This window comes from Bombyx mori, chromosome 4 (genome assembly GCF_030269925.1).
Source record: "Bombyx mori chromosome 4, ASM3026992v2".
Lineage (NCBI taxonomy): Eukaryota > Metazoa > Arthropoda > Insecta > Lepidoptera > Bombycidae > Bombyx > Bombyx mori.
Window position 1 is genome coordinate 12,456,249 of NC_085110.1, and position 14,606 is coordinate 12,470,854.

General features: G+C 36.4%; 1 protein-coding gene across 2 annotated transcripts in view; it reads right to left on the reverse strand.

Annotated features, from left to right (window-relative positions):
• LOC101738629 (T-box transcription factor TBX20) overlaps positions 1 to 14,606 on the reverse strand; it is an 83,000-nt gene that overhangs the window by 20,058 nt on the left and 48,336 nt on the right. For both annotated transcript variants that reach the window (XM_012694453.4, XM_004930909.4), the window contains exon 4: positions 12,024 to 12,297. In XM_012694453.4, coding sequence (XP_012549907.1) covers positions 12,024 to 12,297 — 274 coding nt within the window. The remainder of the gene's footprint in view (positions 1 to 12,023; positions 12,298 to 14,606) is intronic.

Genomic DNA, 14,606 nt, shown 5'->3' on the forward strand with positions numbered 1-14,606 from the left:
GAGGTGGCAACGGCTTGCTCGTAAACAAATTCAATGTTAAATGTTAACATCCAGCCACTTAACATTTTTGCAAAAATAAAACGCTTTTTTATATTGACCAAACTTTTTAAGTTATTTTCACTTTTCATCAGCTAATTAATTACAAGTAGTAACACGTACTATGAGTACTCATAATACGGGTGGACCTCACTAAATGTATTTCTTCCACGAAGCAGCCTGGTGTTCTGAGTTGCAGGGTGGAATCATCATCATCATCAACAGCCCATAGTCGTCCACTGCTGGACATAGGCCACTCCTAACCCACACCACTGAGCCCGGTATTAGGGTGGAATAGCCGTTATTAATTAAATTGCGATTTTAACAATATGTTTAACAAGGTGGATTTCACGTTGTCACGTCTATAGGCACTAGTAACAATTTAACAGTCGGTAGAGTGTGAGCTCAATTGGCCAACTATCAAAAACTTTTTAATAGACCAAACAATACCTTTCTCGGTAGAAATGAATTAATTTATGATGACTATAGGCTACATTTTCGTATAGATCGAACTAGTGATAGATAGAATTAGAACACATATCGTTCTTCAAACGAGGCTTGTGGAGAGTACTTAACGGTAGGCAGCGGCTTGGCTCTGCCCCTGGCATTGCTGAAGTCCATGGGCGACGGTAATTACTCACCATCAGGTGGGCCGTATGCTCGTCTGCCAACAAGGGCAATAAAAAATAAATAAAAAATAGCGATAGCATGCAGCAAGCTTGTATACGTTCTAATTTGAAAATCAAAACGCCAGTTATTATAAAGCCATAGATTTTGGCAGTATTAGGTAGGTTTAAGAACCTATAGTAATGAAATATACAACTGTGAGGTTTCGTTGAGGGTTTATTGTGCACTCTCCTCCGGAAACCTCATCGGAGTGGTTAATAAAACACTACGTATAATAATTTTTTTTTATTGATCTTGTAGGCAGACCAGCAGCATACGGCCCACCTGATGGTGAGTGGTTACCGTCGCCCATGGACTTTAGCAATGCCAGGGGCAGAGCCAAGCCACTGCCTACCGCTAAATGACATGTTTATTCGCGTCAGCGACCGCGGTGGATCGCTGCACGTTGACCACTGACTGACTAACGTATGCTGCTCATTACTATATGCACAATAACTGCATAGTAAGCTAAGCGAGGCGGGGTATCATTCCCCTACACAACAAATACAATGTAACATATTGGAATTGTCCTTCAACATAAAACATCCAACAAGGCTTTATAATACTAGAGTATTAACAGAAACAACTCCGACATCATTGGAGCTAATAAGCCGCTTCCACTTAAGAATTTTGTAGCTGCTTATTACAAAGCATTCAGTCATGAACATTGACGCTTTATCGTTGATAATGATATGTGTGGAAATGTACTATTCAATATTGTTGTCTCACAGGATAGTATGGCTGTAAAATTTAATGTCAACGCATTAATGAAGCACGCCGCAGTAATTGTTGATAAATAAATATCAGTAAGGCTTTGTAGTTAAAGCAGTATTAGCGTCGAGTCTGATATTAAATAAACGCCTGCAATAGGCATTTGGTGATATTTTTATTTTTTTATTGCTTAGATCGGTGGACGAGTTCACAGCCCACCTTGTGTTAAGTGGTTACTGGAGAGCACTAGTCTGATTTATAAATAAAAATAGTTTTGAGAGTCGAAACACCACTGAGGACTGTGACTGACAAAGTCCATAGCTATGACCCTGCAATAGTCAACGTTTCTTCAGTCATACTGAACGATTCTATTTACATTTGTTTGAAAATTAGCCCACTGAGTTTCTCGCCGGATTTTCTCAGTGGGTCGCGTTTCCGATCCGGTGGTAGATTCTGCGAAGCACTGTTCTTGCTAGGGTCAGTGTTAGCATCACTCCAGTTTGAGCCTCGTGAGCTCACCTACTAGTTAAGGTTACGCTGAAATAGCCTCTCAAGCCTATCATCAGCTTAGGTAGGGAAAAAAAACCGAACGATTCTATATACATTTGTTTGAAAAAGAAATGTATTGTAACGCGTTCAGTAAAGTGGATCGCAGGGAGATAATAACGATAGATATAATAGATATAAAGAGAGGTAGAGTGGCAACACATACATCCATTTATCGGCAGTTCAAAGAACCTAAAATCTTCATATGAAATAGTTAACTGTAGTATTAATATAAATTACAATCGGGACAATTAAAAACGTCGTTACAACTATATAATCGTATTTAATGTTTTATTGTTTTGATGAGTGGCGAGTTTCTTTGATAAGCAGGTTAACAATGAAGCCGCCTGCACGCTGTAATTGAAGCCAATAAAGATGCACCGTTTTACTCCGTGCACCGTGTAGATAATTATTGCGATATGAAAAAAAGCGGTTGTTTCAATGAAATTACACGTACAGAAATACTATTGCACTTCATTTGGATATAATAAAGGGAATTTATCTTATGCACGTATTCATCAGGAAGCACACTCACTCAAATGGAAATACGAATTAAATTTACTGCAACATTTGCACTACTGTAATGCTTTGTAATTATACTACTTACTGTATTACATACGGCCGATTTTGATTGGAAAATTTGTTTAGGTTTATTATCTATACTTCTATACTAATCTATACTAATATTATAAAAGGGAAAGATTTGTTTGTTTGATTTTATTGAATAGGCTCCGAAACTACTGAACCGATTTGAAAAATTCTTTCTCTGTTTGGAAGCTACCCTATTCCCGAGTGACATAGGCTATAATCTTTTTTGAAAAAAATTAGGAATCCTTACTAAAACTCCAATAATGTAACCCAAGGTGTAAAAAAATTACCTAATATATTCTTTGCATCGCGAGCCCTGCGAAAACTATTGATAATAGAATAAAATAATGTACTACGACTTTGTAGAACACATTATTATTTACAAAAAGTGTCGCGACAGCATATGTCTAACTATTATAGTTATGCCGCAATAAGTGTTCTTTTATTTAAAGAAATAAAACAACGTCAAATATCGTTGAAATTTTAGTTAAAGACCCGAGCGGAGCCGGAGCGGGCCGCTAGTCAGATAATAAAGCTAATAAAATTTACAAACGATTCAGTCTGTCTGTTAGTGACAACATTATGAAGTAACCATAGGTAATGATACCGAACATGTAAGTCAATATTGTCGTAAATGCGGGTAAATTATTGTTTTCGTTAGATCCGACAGCAGGATAATACATATTGATGATATGTTGAAAGGATAACGTTTGTTTTTTCCACGCGATAATCAAATAAAAGATTCATGTACAACATATCAATCATGAGATTAATATTTTGAAATATGGTTGCTTAATAAAATGTTATACTGAAATTTAAATTCATGTATAAGTACATTGAAAACACTTATCTTCTATGCCAACAAACTTAAGTGTGGAACGGTTTGCCAGTGTTCGAATAATTATATGAAGTTAAATAAGGCCAAACAACAGTCCACTACAATAGAGAAAACAATTTCACAGACACCGCAAAAACAAATTTTGAATCGGAGACTGTGTTCGACGGCCTTTGTGTTGTAATTTAAGTCTTCCACTTAAGATCTGGTGAATCGTGAACTTGACTGCTCATCTATGCCAATATAAACCAAAATTTATCTCCTTTGAGATTGAGGGGGGCGTCGAAATCGTAAGAATATTCTTTATACTAGAGGTCCCCCAGTAGTCGAAATTCGACTACAATTAATTGGAATTGGATAATAAGTTTGTACACTATTATGATTGTATTTTATACATCTATAGTCACAAATTTCTCCAAGGCTACACTATAAAAAATATGAATAAAGACAAACAATATTTAATCTATTCTCAATTTGACCACAGACGTCAAGAACAAAAGTTTGACAATAAATAGTATGCATGCGTGTGTGCGTCAAATACATGGTATGTAGTGTGTGTAATGTTTTCTTTATTGATTTAATGTATTTTTATGCATTATTTAAAAAAATATTAGCATTGTGCACTTCTTCTCTATATTCTCTATAAGTGTGGAAAATTTCATACTCCTCCGTCGGCGCAATTTTCGTAAAAAGGGATACATAGTTTTTGCTTCACGTATTAAAATATAAAGATTAATGTATTAATTGATAGTGAAATCAGCATTTATATTATAGTGGCTGTTTGCTAAAGTTTCTTTAACATTTAGACCGTAAAAGGTCAGCTGTTAATCCCATTAGATGCGTAATATGTTGGGATGTTGGGAGACGTCGAAACACGAACGCGTGCTTCGCCGCAGGACTCCGGCTAACTCTCAATAACTTTATAATTTATACTGAACCTAAACTCACGACCACTACCGACTCGAATCACCTGCCTAGCGTATTTGTATTATAATGACCTTCTCTCTCTCTGTATGCGTTAACGACGTGAAAATATCAACAGTAATTAAAAACGCAAACGATCGTCGAGAATTGATGTTCGCCGTTGTTCATTAAGACGAGCGCCCGGGACGGCGTGCTGAGGGGTTTTATTAAATTTTATTTGCCATATATTCGGGCAACGTGCGGTCGCCGTAATAAATTTTAAAGTGATTATTAATGAAAGTATTCCACGGGTATGATTGCGATAATGACGCGTCGCCGGGAGCAATGGCCGGCGATTCGGGCGGCCCGTAAAACACGGTGACAAGCACGTTAATGACGTCGGCTTTTTGGCTGATGATGATGCAACTGCAGATTTCCTAGCTCGGAAAATGTAGTATACCAATTCACCTTTGGTACATAATGACCTTTCTTCCTTTAAATACAATATATATGCGATAAATGTCATCATACGCTTTTCGAGTTCTTTACTAAGCAAGGGGTTGAGCGCAGTACTTATTTTTTTGTTATTGCTTAGATGGGTGGACGAGCTCACAGTCCACCTGGTGTGAAGTGGTTAGTGGAGTCCATGGACATCTACGACGTAAATGTGCCACCCACCTTGAGATATAAGTTCTAAGGTCTCAAGTATAGTTAGTTACACGGCAGAAATAGAAATAGTTGCACTTAACCGTGAGCTATGAGTTTGAACCACACCCGTTGCATGTCCGAAGCAGCGTCAGTTTATCGTGACTATTCGTGCTATCAACGTCTTCATAAAACATTTTGTAGTCGTGGCATGGTTTGAACCGTACCGTGAATATGTTTATCGGTACAATAGCTAGGCAATTTTTAAATTAAATCCTATGGCATTTATAGCAGGCGACACGTAAGGTGCATTCGAAAGACAACCGAAAAATAAACACTAATTGTATCAAAAAGCTGTGGTTCTTATTAGATAAATAAATAACTACAGAACAAAATATTTATATAAATATATAATTAATTGATGTAGATAATGTCAAATTTGGTCAAAACATAATTTGTACAACTTTTTTTTAATAGCTTTGATGGGTGGACTAGCTCGCGGCTTACCTGGCGTTTAGTGGTCACCGGAGCCCATAGACATTTACAACGTAAATGCCGCCACTGACGTTGAGACAAGAGTTGTAAGGTCTCAGATTTAACAGTACAACGGTTGCCCCACCCTTTCAACCGCTGCTTTACAAAAATGAGCAGGATGGTGTTACCTGCCCGTGCGGACTCCCAAGACGTCGTAGCACCAGTAAAAATATTTCACTTTGCTGCTAGTTGAACTTTGAACAATAATGTAGTAACCGTCCAGACCAAAGCCCATAGTGCAAAGAGGTATGACCTATAGCAAAAGCTAAGCGAGTTCTCAGATATCTGCTATATTCCCAGTAACTCTACTTACGTTCGTTGATAGCCAAGCTAATTTAATAATAGTGTTATTACTAGAGCACGGTCGGCCGATACGATCTAATTATTTTTTTTAAACGACCAAAATGTACTTCATTAATCTTTTACCATTGTTAGGTCAGCTGTTGGAACGGACGATTTGCATATTTTCATTAATTACAGCTTGCTTCAGTGCAATTAACGGCGATTAACTTAGGGATTGTTGTTAAATTAATTTATTGATGGAAATAAAATAAAACAATTACATATAGATAGATAGATAGATAGATAGATGTTACAAATTTAACGAAAATAAAAATAAATTAATAATCGGAGTACAACCAAACACGGTCTTCTGACAGATTCTCTTCTATTAAATTTTAGCAAAAGATTCTACTTTTTCTTGTGTTGGATTTTTTATTTGCGGTACCCTTCGCACGCGATATCTAAACGTGGAACATTTAGTTGTTAATTTAGAAATAGTTTTATAACATGACTAGCTTTTGCCCGCGAGTTCGTCCGCGTGGAATAATTACTTTGGAACAACGCTAAATTTTACCCGCGACTTCATTTACAACTTCATTTTCAAAATATTTTTGAATAATAGAGTGTTAAGGAGCTATGTAAGGTACCAAAATCACGCTTTTTAACCGACTTCAAAAGAGGAGGCTATCAATTCGGCCACCATTTTTTATCTATATATGTTCACCAATATCTCGAGAATGTTAGAAAAAATTCTGATAATTCTTTTTTCTTCTTTTTTGGTTCGAAAGAGTAGACTTCCCGAATAGTTCTTTAATCATCAGGATCAGGATCTGATAATGGGATCCTGGAGAAATCCAGAAAAATCTACAATTTTCAAAGCCTATGTTGAAGTTATATGGATTTCTTGTTATTCTTCTTATTATGTGCCGCCGCGCACCGGCCGGCCAGCGCCTTGTACATCATTATTACGCGCTTGATCATTACTTTGCTGCAATTTTAAATACTTGTAATAAATAACGTATTTATTTGGATAGGGATTAATATTATCTTTATATAAACACCTTCCCAAATAATGCTTTGTTTTAGAACAGCATTTTGGTTAGTTTAAGAAAGGTTATAGTGAGCCAACCTTAAAATATATAGACATAAGCCGTCGCGGACTTTTTTTTAGAACTTTCAGAAGGAACCAAGAAAAAAAAACGATTTGAAACAATCTTTATTAGTACTCCACTCGTATTGGTCTAGCGTGATGTTATATCCTTCTTCAATAAATGGGCTATCTAACACCGAAAGAATTTTTAAATTGGACCAGTAGTTCCTGAGAGTAACGCGTTCAACCAAACAAATAAACAAACTCTTCAGTTTTATAATACTCTTATTAGTATAGATTTCCGTGCATTATTTTCTTCTACATAAATAAAACATATTTTTTGTGCTTATCCTCTATGCGTTCATAAATAATTCATCCGATTATGATGAAGCTTGGTACAGTTGTTTTTGGCCTACCAGGGAAAGCCTCTGATATAGTTAATGTATAAATTCGACTAGGTAGATAGTTGAAAAATGTCAATTTAAATAAATTTACTTTTGGAATATATACATAGTAAGCATATCTGTAGCGATTAGGCACAGAGCTAAGAAATTATTCGTGTTGTGAATACGGCAATTATTTTGATTTTATTCGTTGAAACTGGATGATTAATTTGTCGGCTCTATGGAGTTTTTGTTCGGCGATTATAAGCGAGTCGCGGACACGCGTGCCGCCGGGTTGCGTGGCCGACATATTGTTACTTATATTAACGAGTCACCAACTCGGCTTCCGTTTCGATAAAATTTATCGTTAATTACACGATTTATTTGTAATTTGCTTTACTTTGATAATTCAACTTCGCCGACAAGCTTTGGATTCGGTGTGGCTTACTAATAATTTTATTTTAGATTTAAATGTCGAATCATTTTATGCGTACCTACGAGAGGCTAACATTTTATATTTAGAAGTAGATTGTTTGTACGTTTTTTTTCTTTTTTTGAGTGCCAGTTTTCTTTTTATATATTGCGGTATACATTAAATAGGTTTCAATTAAATTACTTTTCCTGGCACAAGCATTGCATGATACTGATCGGTCTGCTGGTTCCCTAGCTATGGGAAAGCCAATTAGGTGTGTTTTTGGTCAGAACTGAGCCCATCCATCATTGAGCTCCGCCCTCGTTCGTTCCATTCTACTGCCCTCATACAAGAGAGCTTCACAATAGAACCTACTGCAATTTATCAATTAAAGAGAAAATAAATATGATTATATTTAAGGTGTTTACAAAACAACCTGGATCTGTATTTTATTATCTCGTCGATGTTTGATCCGGTCACTGGGAAACGTCACAGCTTCACTCGCTGATCTGACCAAACTGAATATTTCTTTTTTTATCGAAATTGGGTTATCAATAAATTTCATATTAATTCTGATGGATTACAAAAACATTGCGAGTTAAAAACAAATTAACAACCCATAAATCGTTATGATTTTCTTAAATTAGTAAAATGAATAAAATAGTAATTAGTAGTAGATTTATTCTGCGTACTATTGTGTCTAAATTACAATCGTACATGGCTCTCCTTTGTGTGTGTTACACACTAAACAATTTCTTTTAACGTAACTTCAGTTTGTAGTGGAAATTTTCTTTAATTGCACGGTAATTTTAAGGGACATCACAATGAATTATGTGTCATATCGCGAATTTGTTTAGTTTTGACTCAGGAGTCACCTGCGTGGTGCCTGCTGACACGACATGTGCGGGTAATTTGTTCTATGGCGGCACCGTTCTCATTATACGTGTATACTCTCGCCCGAGGTGTCACCGACACCGGTAATTTCACTCGTAATTCTATAAAATTGCCTCACGCACGATGAGACGGCCCGCGGGACTGACGCAGCGCCGATGATTCGAATTTGAGTGATCAAAACTGTGCCGGGATTCAAATCCTCATCTATACCACTTTTTTTTACGTAAATACTTAACTGACGCATGCTTTTTTTTTTTTTTTTTCCTACCTATGCTGATAGCCTTGAGAGGCTATTTCAGCTTCACCCTAACGTTTGTAGGTGAGCTCGCGGGGCTCAACCGGAGAGTTGCTAACACTGACCCTAACAAGAGCAGTGCTTCGCAGAATCTACCACCGGATCGGAAACGCGACCCACTGAGAAGATCCGGCGAGAAACTCAGTGGGCTGTGTCTATGGGTTAGTTCGCTCGTCGAGCCCTTCGTCGCAAGCGACGGGTTCGACGAGGACGGTGACCGGAGGCGCATGCTCTGCAACGACTTCCCCAATAAATATTTCGTGTGATAAAAACGAAAACAGTAAATTATAGAATTTGCGTTATTACCGGCAATTTACAAGAGCTTATTGTGAGGCTGCTACCACAATCATTTATATTTCAGCCATTGGATTTTTTTTATTTATTGCTACGAAGGATGAGCTCACAGCCCACCTGGTGTTGAGTGGTTACTGGAGCCCATAGACATCTACAACATAAATGCGCCACCCACATTGAGATATAAGTTTTAAGATCTCAGTATAGTTACAACGGCTACCCTATCCTTTAAACCGAAACTGCTTCACGGTAGAAATAGGCAGGGTGGTGGTACTTACCTGTGCGGACTCACAAGAGGTGATACCACCAGTAATTACGCAAATTATAATTTTGCGGGTTTGATTTTTATAACACGATGTTATTTATTCCTTCACCGTGGAAGTCAATCATGAACATTAAAATTTGTTAAGTACGTATTTCATTAGAAAAATTGGTACCCGCCTGCGGGATTCGAACACCGGTGCATCGCTCAACACGAATGCACTGGACGTCTTATCATTTAGACCACGACGACTTCAGGCTCTATTCTTTTTCTTTGCTTGTTCGATATCCTCTTTATTATAATAAGATTTATGAACCGCAGACATAAAATGAAAATATTTTTCATAACAATAAACAATTTAATGTTAACACAAAATTTAGGAACATTTTCAATATTTTACAATTGACTAGAATAAAGCCGTGTGATTCATCTATGCAGTTCTGAGAAACTTGTGGGCATTGAACATTTCAATGTTGGTGCACTAAAACTTGTATAAATGACAGCCATTCAGGAACATAACAGGTACTAAAATTCTAAGATATGTTTAACGTAATGGATATGCAGGTGAACGAGAATCGTTAGTTGCCAACGGTACCTCGAGGGAGCCGTAAATCATCCATTTTACGTCAACAGTTTATAGCTAATTCCGCATCCACCGCTGCTTTATCGTCCGACTTCAACACTACAACCTTCACGCAACTCTCAGCATCAACATCTTATAAGTTAATACGAAATACAATAAAAACATCCGATTTGATTACCAGGTAGTGCGATGAAACTTGATTGGTTTACATTAATTATGAAATTAAAATTCACAGGAGGAATTATTGTGATGTGAAACGCTAAGTGTGCACGCGATTTACATATACCGGTTACGTGGGAACTGTTCCCGAAAATAAAGGAATTATTTTCGACATGATGACGTAAAAATGATGATCGTTATATTTTGTATTCACTGCACGCAATGTATTGGATACAGTTATAGTCTATACTTCTATACTAATATTATAAAGAGGAAAGATTTGTTTGTTTGTTTGTATTCAATAGGCTCCGAAACTACTGAACCGATTTAAAAAATTCTTTCACTGTTTGGAAGTTACACTATTCCTGAGTGACATAGGCTATAATCTTTTTTGAAAAAAATTAGGGATCCTTACTAAAACTCCAATAACGTAACCCAAGGTGTAAAAAAATTACCTAAAATATTCTTTACATCACGCGCCCTGCGAAAACTAATGATGATAGAATAAAATAATGTACTACGACTTTGTTATTATTATTTACAAAATGTGTCGCGACAGCATATGTCTAACTATTATAGTTATACCGCAATAAGTGTTATTTTATTTAAAAAAATAAAACAACAAACAAAAAAAACAAAAAAATGAAATAACGTTGAAATTTTTGTTAAAAACCCGAGCGGACCCGGAGCGGGCCGCTAGTGCATAATAAAGAACGAAGTCAACGGTGTGCATGAGCCGGCCAGCTGCCTCAGATTTCGATTTCGAGATGTTAAATTATGAACTATTAAAATCAATACATTTCAGCTGAGAAATTTAAGAATTTTAATTTCGTATTAAGAATTTGAAACCTTCCATTTTATATACCTTTAAACGAACTTAGTTCTATAATCGAATATTAATATGCTTCAGTAAACAAATCTCTATAGTACCGTGTGAAGTTGACTACGTCGCTTAACTACTTTGACATAGATGTAATTAATATACTATCCAAAACAATATTAGTCGTAATTACCTAAGCCAAACAGTTACCTAACCTATCTTATTAATTTCATTATCATTTGAGAAGCCGTAATGTAAGGCTGTGCAAAACGTGGAAGTAAAAAAAGGCTTTTATTTTCTACCTATGCTGATAGCCTTGAGAGGCTATTTCAGCTTCGCCCTAACATGTAGGTGAGCTCACGGGGCTTAAACCGAAAGTGTTGCTAACACTGACTCTAGCAAGAGCAGTGCTTCACAGAATCTACCACTGGATCGGAAACGCGACTCACTGAGAAGATCCGGCGAGAAACTCAGTGGGCTGTAGGGCTTCTATACCTAGACATTTTTGTTAGTTGTGTTACGTTGGTTTGCTTTAAAAATATTAATAATAATATTAATAGATATTAATGATCGCCCTTTTGTTGAAATTAGAGTATAGCCACTAACAACATATGATTTAGATTCATTTTAAATATTAAATTTTCTCTTTTGTTTGTTCTTGAAATTATTTTAGTAAAGTGGAGAAGAATTTGTTAATTTTCAAAAAGTAGATAGAACTCATCAATATCTTTTATAACAATCTAATATATATGTAAATAAAAACTAAAATTTGGGCGCCGGAAAGGAGAAAAAAATATTGAACACAACAAAATACTTATGCCTATTTTTATGTAGATTTAAAAATAGCTTTCTACTTTTTTTTAGGGTTAAGTGTCAGCCTATTAATCGTCAGCCCTATTAACTAGAAATGATTTCGCGTTTCGCATTTTCCCCGTATTTCCCTCCTCGATATTAGGCCGATTATCAAGTATCCAGTACGAGTCTGCCTATGTTGGATCTATAAGATTTTGGGGTTAAGCTACTAAATGTATTTCGATCACGACTTACGGGTTTGCTTTAGTTATAAAATTGTGGTATTTTCATACCTGTCCGTTTTTGTCCATTTCGTTGTTGGTGAGTTTTACTTTCTCGAAGGAGACGACCTGCTTGCGGAGCTGGTCGCCGGAGAAGGGCGAGTCGGGATGCGGGTAGAGCCGCGCGGGCGCTGGCGGGTCCGCCTTGCCGGCGACGAGCCACGAGGAGCGGTGGTACGCGTACCGGTAGCGCTTGCCGTCCACCGGCACCACGTCCAGCAGCACGCCGTACCGCGCCTCCGCCCGGCAGCCGGCGAACGACACGCGCACCGTCGGAAACATTCGCCTTTAAACAAACAAAACAAAAACATAATAATACACTTTTATTAGCTTCAGACGTATGTATGTATGTTTGTAACGGAATCTTTGAACATGATTTTGACCCCCTTCAAAACGTCGGATTAACTCGAAATTTGGTATACTAATTAAGGACCGATGACAATTCAATATTAAAAAAAAAAAGTTTGAAATAATTGAAATTCAACTAAAAAATGAAAAATAAATAATAGTTTAAAAAACTAACAAAATACGCTTTTATAGAAAATCCAACTAAAAAAAAGAAAATAAATTAAAATAAATTTGAATTAAAAATAGTGTAAGAAAAAGTGATTTTACTGTAAAAAAAGCGTGAGGAGCATGGTACCAGTAGTTATAAATATTTTATGAACAGATATGAGTAGAAAGGTTATTTTGATAATATCCTGAAAAGCATCCCACGTTTTTTATTATAATTCAAATTTATTAAAATTTATTTTCTATTTTTTAGTCGGATTTTCTATAAAAGCGTGTTTTGTTAGTTTTTTTTAACTATTATTTATTCAATTAAACTCTTAAACGTAACTCTTTATACAGACAAAACAAGATATCTGTTATATTAATGTGACAAATTATTACCGCACAAAACGTAGGTTTAAACCTTAAATTCATCGGGTCCGACGAAGCGGACCTCACCGCGCTAATGACCTCATAAGAACCGACCGAAAACTAAATTAGACATAACGAATACAAAAAGCTTATAATCCCCGAAAGTGTTTTACGAGACCAAAACACATGCTCGCAATAAAAAAAGATGATTAATGCATCTACAAAAAAAAAAACGAACGGAGATCGGCCGTGGACGGTGACTTGTATAATTACAGGGTGAAACGCGAACTAGGAAATCAAACAAATATGATGTATTCGATTTTAATGCACCCCTAAATGGGCCGAAGCGCTTCCTGCCAGCCAGTACGCGATAACATCTCCGTCGTTTATTTATTACGTCGCCTCTCTCGATATTATGTTATTATTATTTTTTATTAAAGTTCGAGCGGATTTTATCTATATATTAATACGTGAAGCAAATACTTTGTACCCCTTTTTACGAAAATTGCGCGGCCGGAGGAGCATAAAATTTCTCACACTTATAGAGAATATAGAGAAGGAGTGCACAATGCTAATATATTTTTTTAAATAAAGCATAAAAGATACTTTAAATCAATTTGAATAAAGAAAACATTACATACACTACCATGTATTTGACACAAAACATACATAAAAATATACTCTTTGTTTACTGTCAATTGGGAAACTTTTGTTAATGTTTAAAGTCTGTGGTCGAATTGAAAATAGATTAATATTGTCTTTAATATTATTGATCTATATAGTGCAGTTTTGGCGAATACTGTGATTATATTATCGAAATATAATAGTGTTTGACAATAGAACCGTAATAATGTTTAAACTTATAATTTCAATTAATTACAGTCGAATCTCGACTACTGCGGGGCCACTAGTAATTCTAATTCCTTTATACGTTATCATTTATATCGGTTCGTTTTAAACAAACAATAATTTAACACGTTCTGCTTTAAGCACGTATAATATAAAGGTCAGCTAAAGTAAGCCGTCGTGGCGAAAGGGAAAGGCGACCGGTGCATTCGTATCAAGCGATGGACTCATTCTCCGCTTAGATCGGGCAGTATCAATATTTCTGAGGAAATGTCTTGTTACTTTGCCCACTGAGTTTCTCGCCGGATCTTCTCAGCGGGTCGCGTTTCCGATCCGGTGGTAGATTCTGCGAAGCACTGCTCTTGCTAGGGTCAGTGTTAGCATCACTCCGGTTTGAGCCCCGTGATCTCACCTACTAGTTAAGGTTACGCTGAAATAGCCTCTCAAGGCTATCAGCTTAGGTAGGGGAAAAAAGTACGTCGTACGTGGTCATGAACGACTCCGCGATGAAAGTTAACGTCGTGTAACAAAAACATGAAAGTAACAAAACATTGAAATATGCATAATTACTAGTGATAAAATGTTGTATACGCCCGCACGGGTAGATACCATCACTATGCTTTATTCTGGTGTGCAACCGATTAGATTTGTTGGGTAAGACCACTATTGAGACTTAGGCCTTATGTCTATGGGATGCAGCAGTAAACACCAGCAGATGAAATAGGAACAAAAATGCTTTTATTCAGTAACAAATTATGTTGACCAAACAAATATCTTAAAACAAATCGTTTCTTGTTTTAAAATTCCAGAAGTGAATACAGTGAGTTATTAGCGATAATAAAATGGGGACGAGTTGTCAACTGCCTTCGAGTCGTGTTTCATATT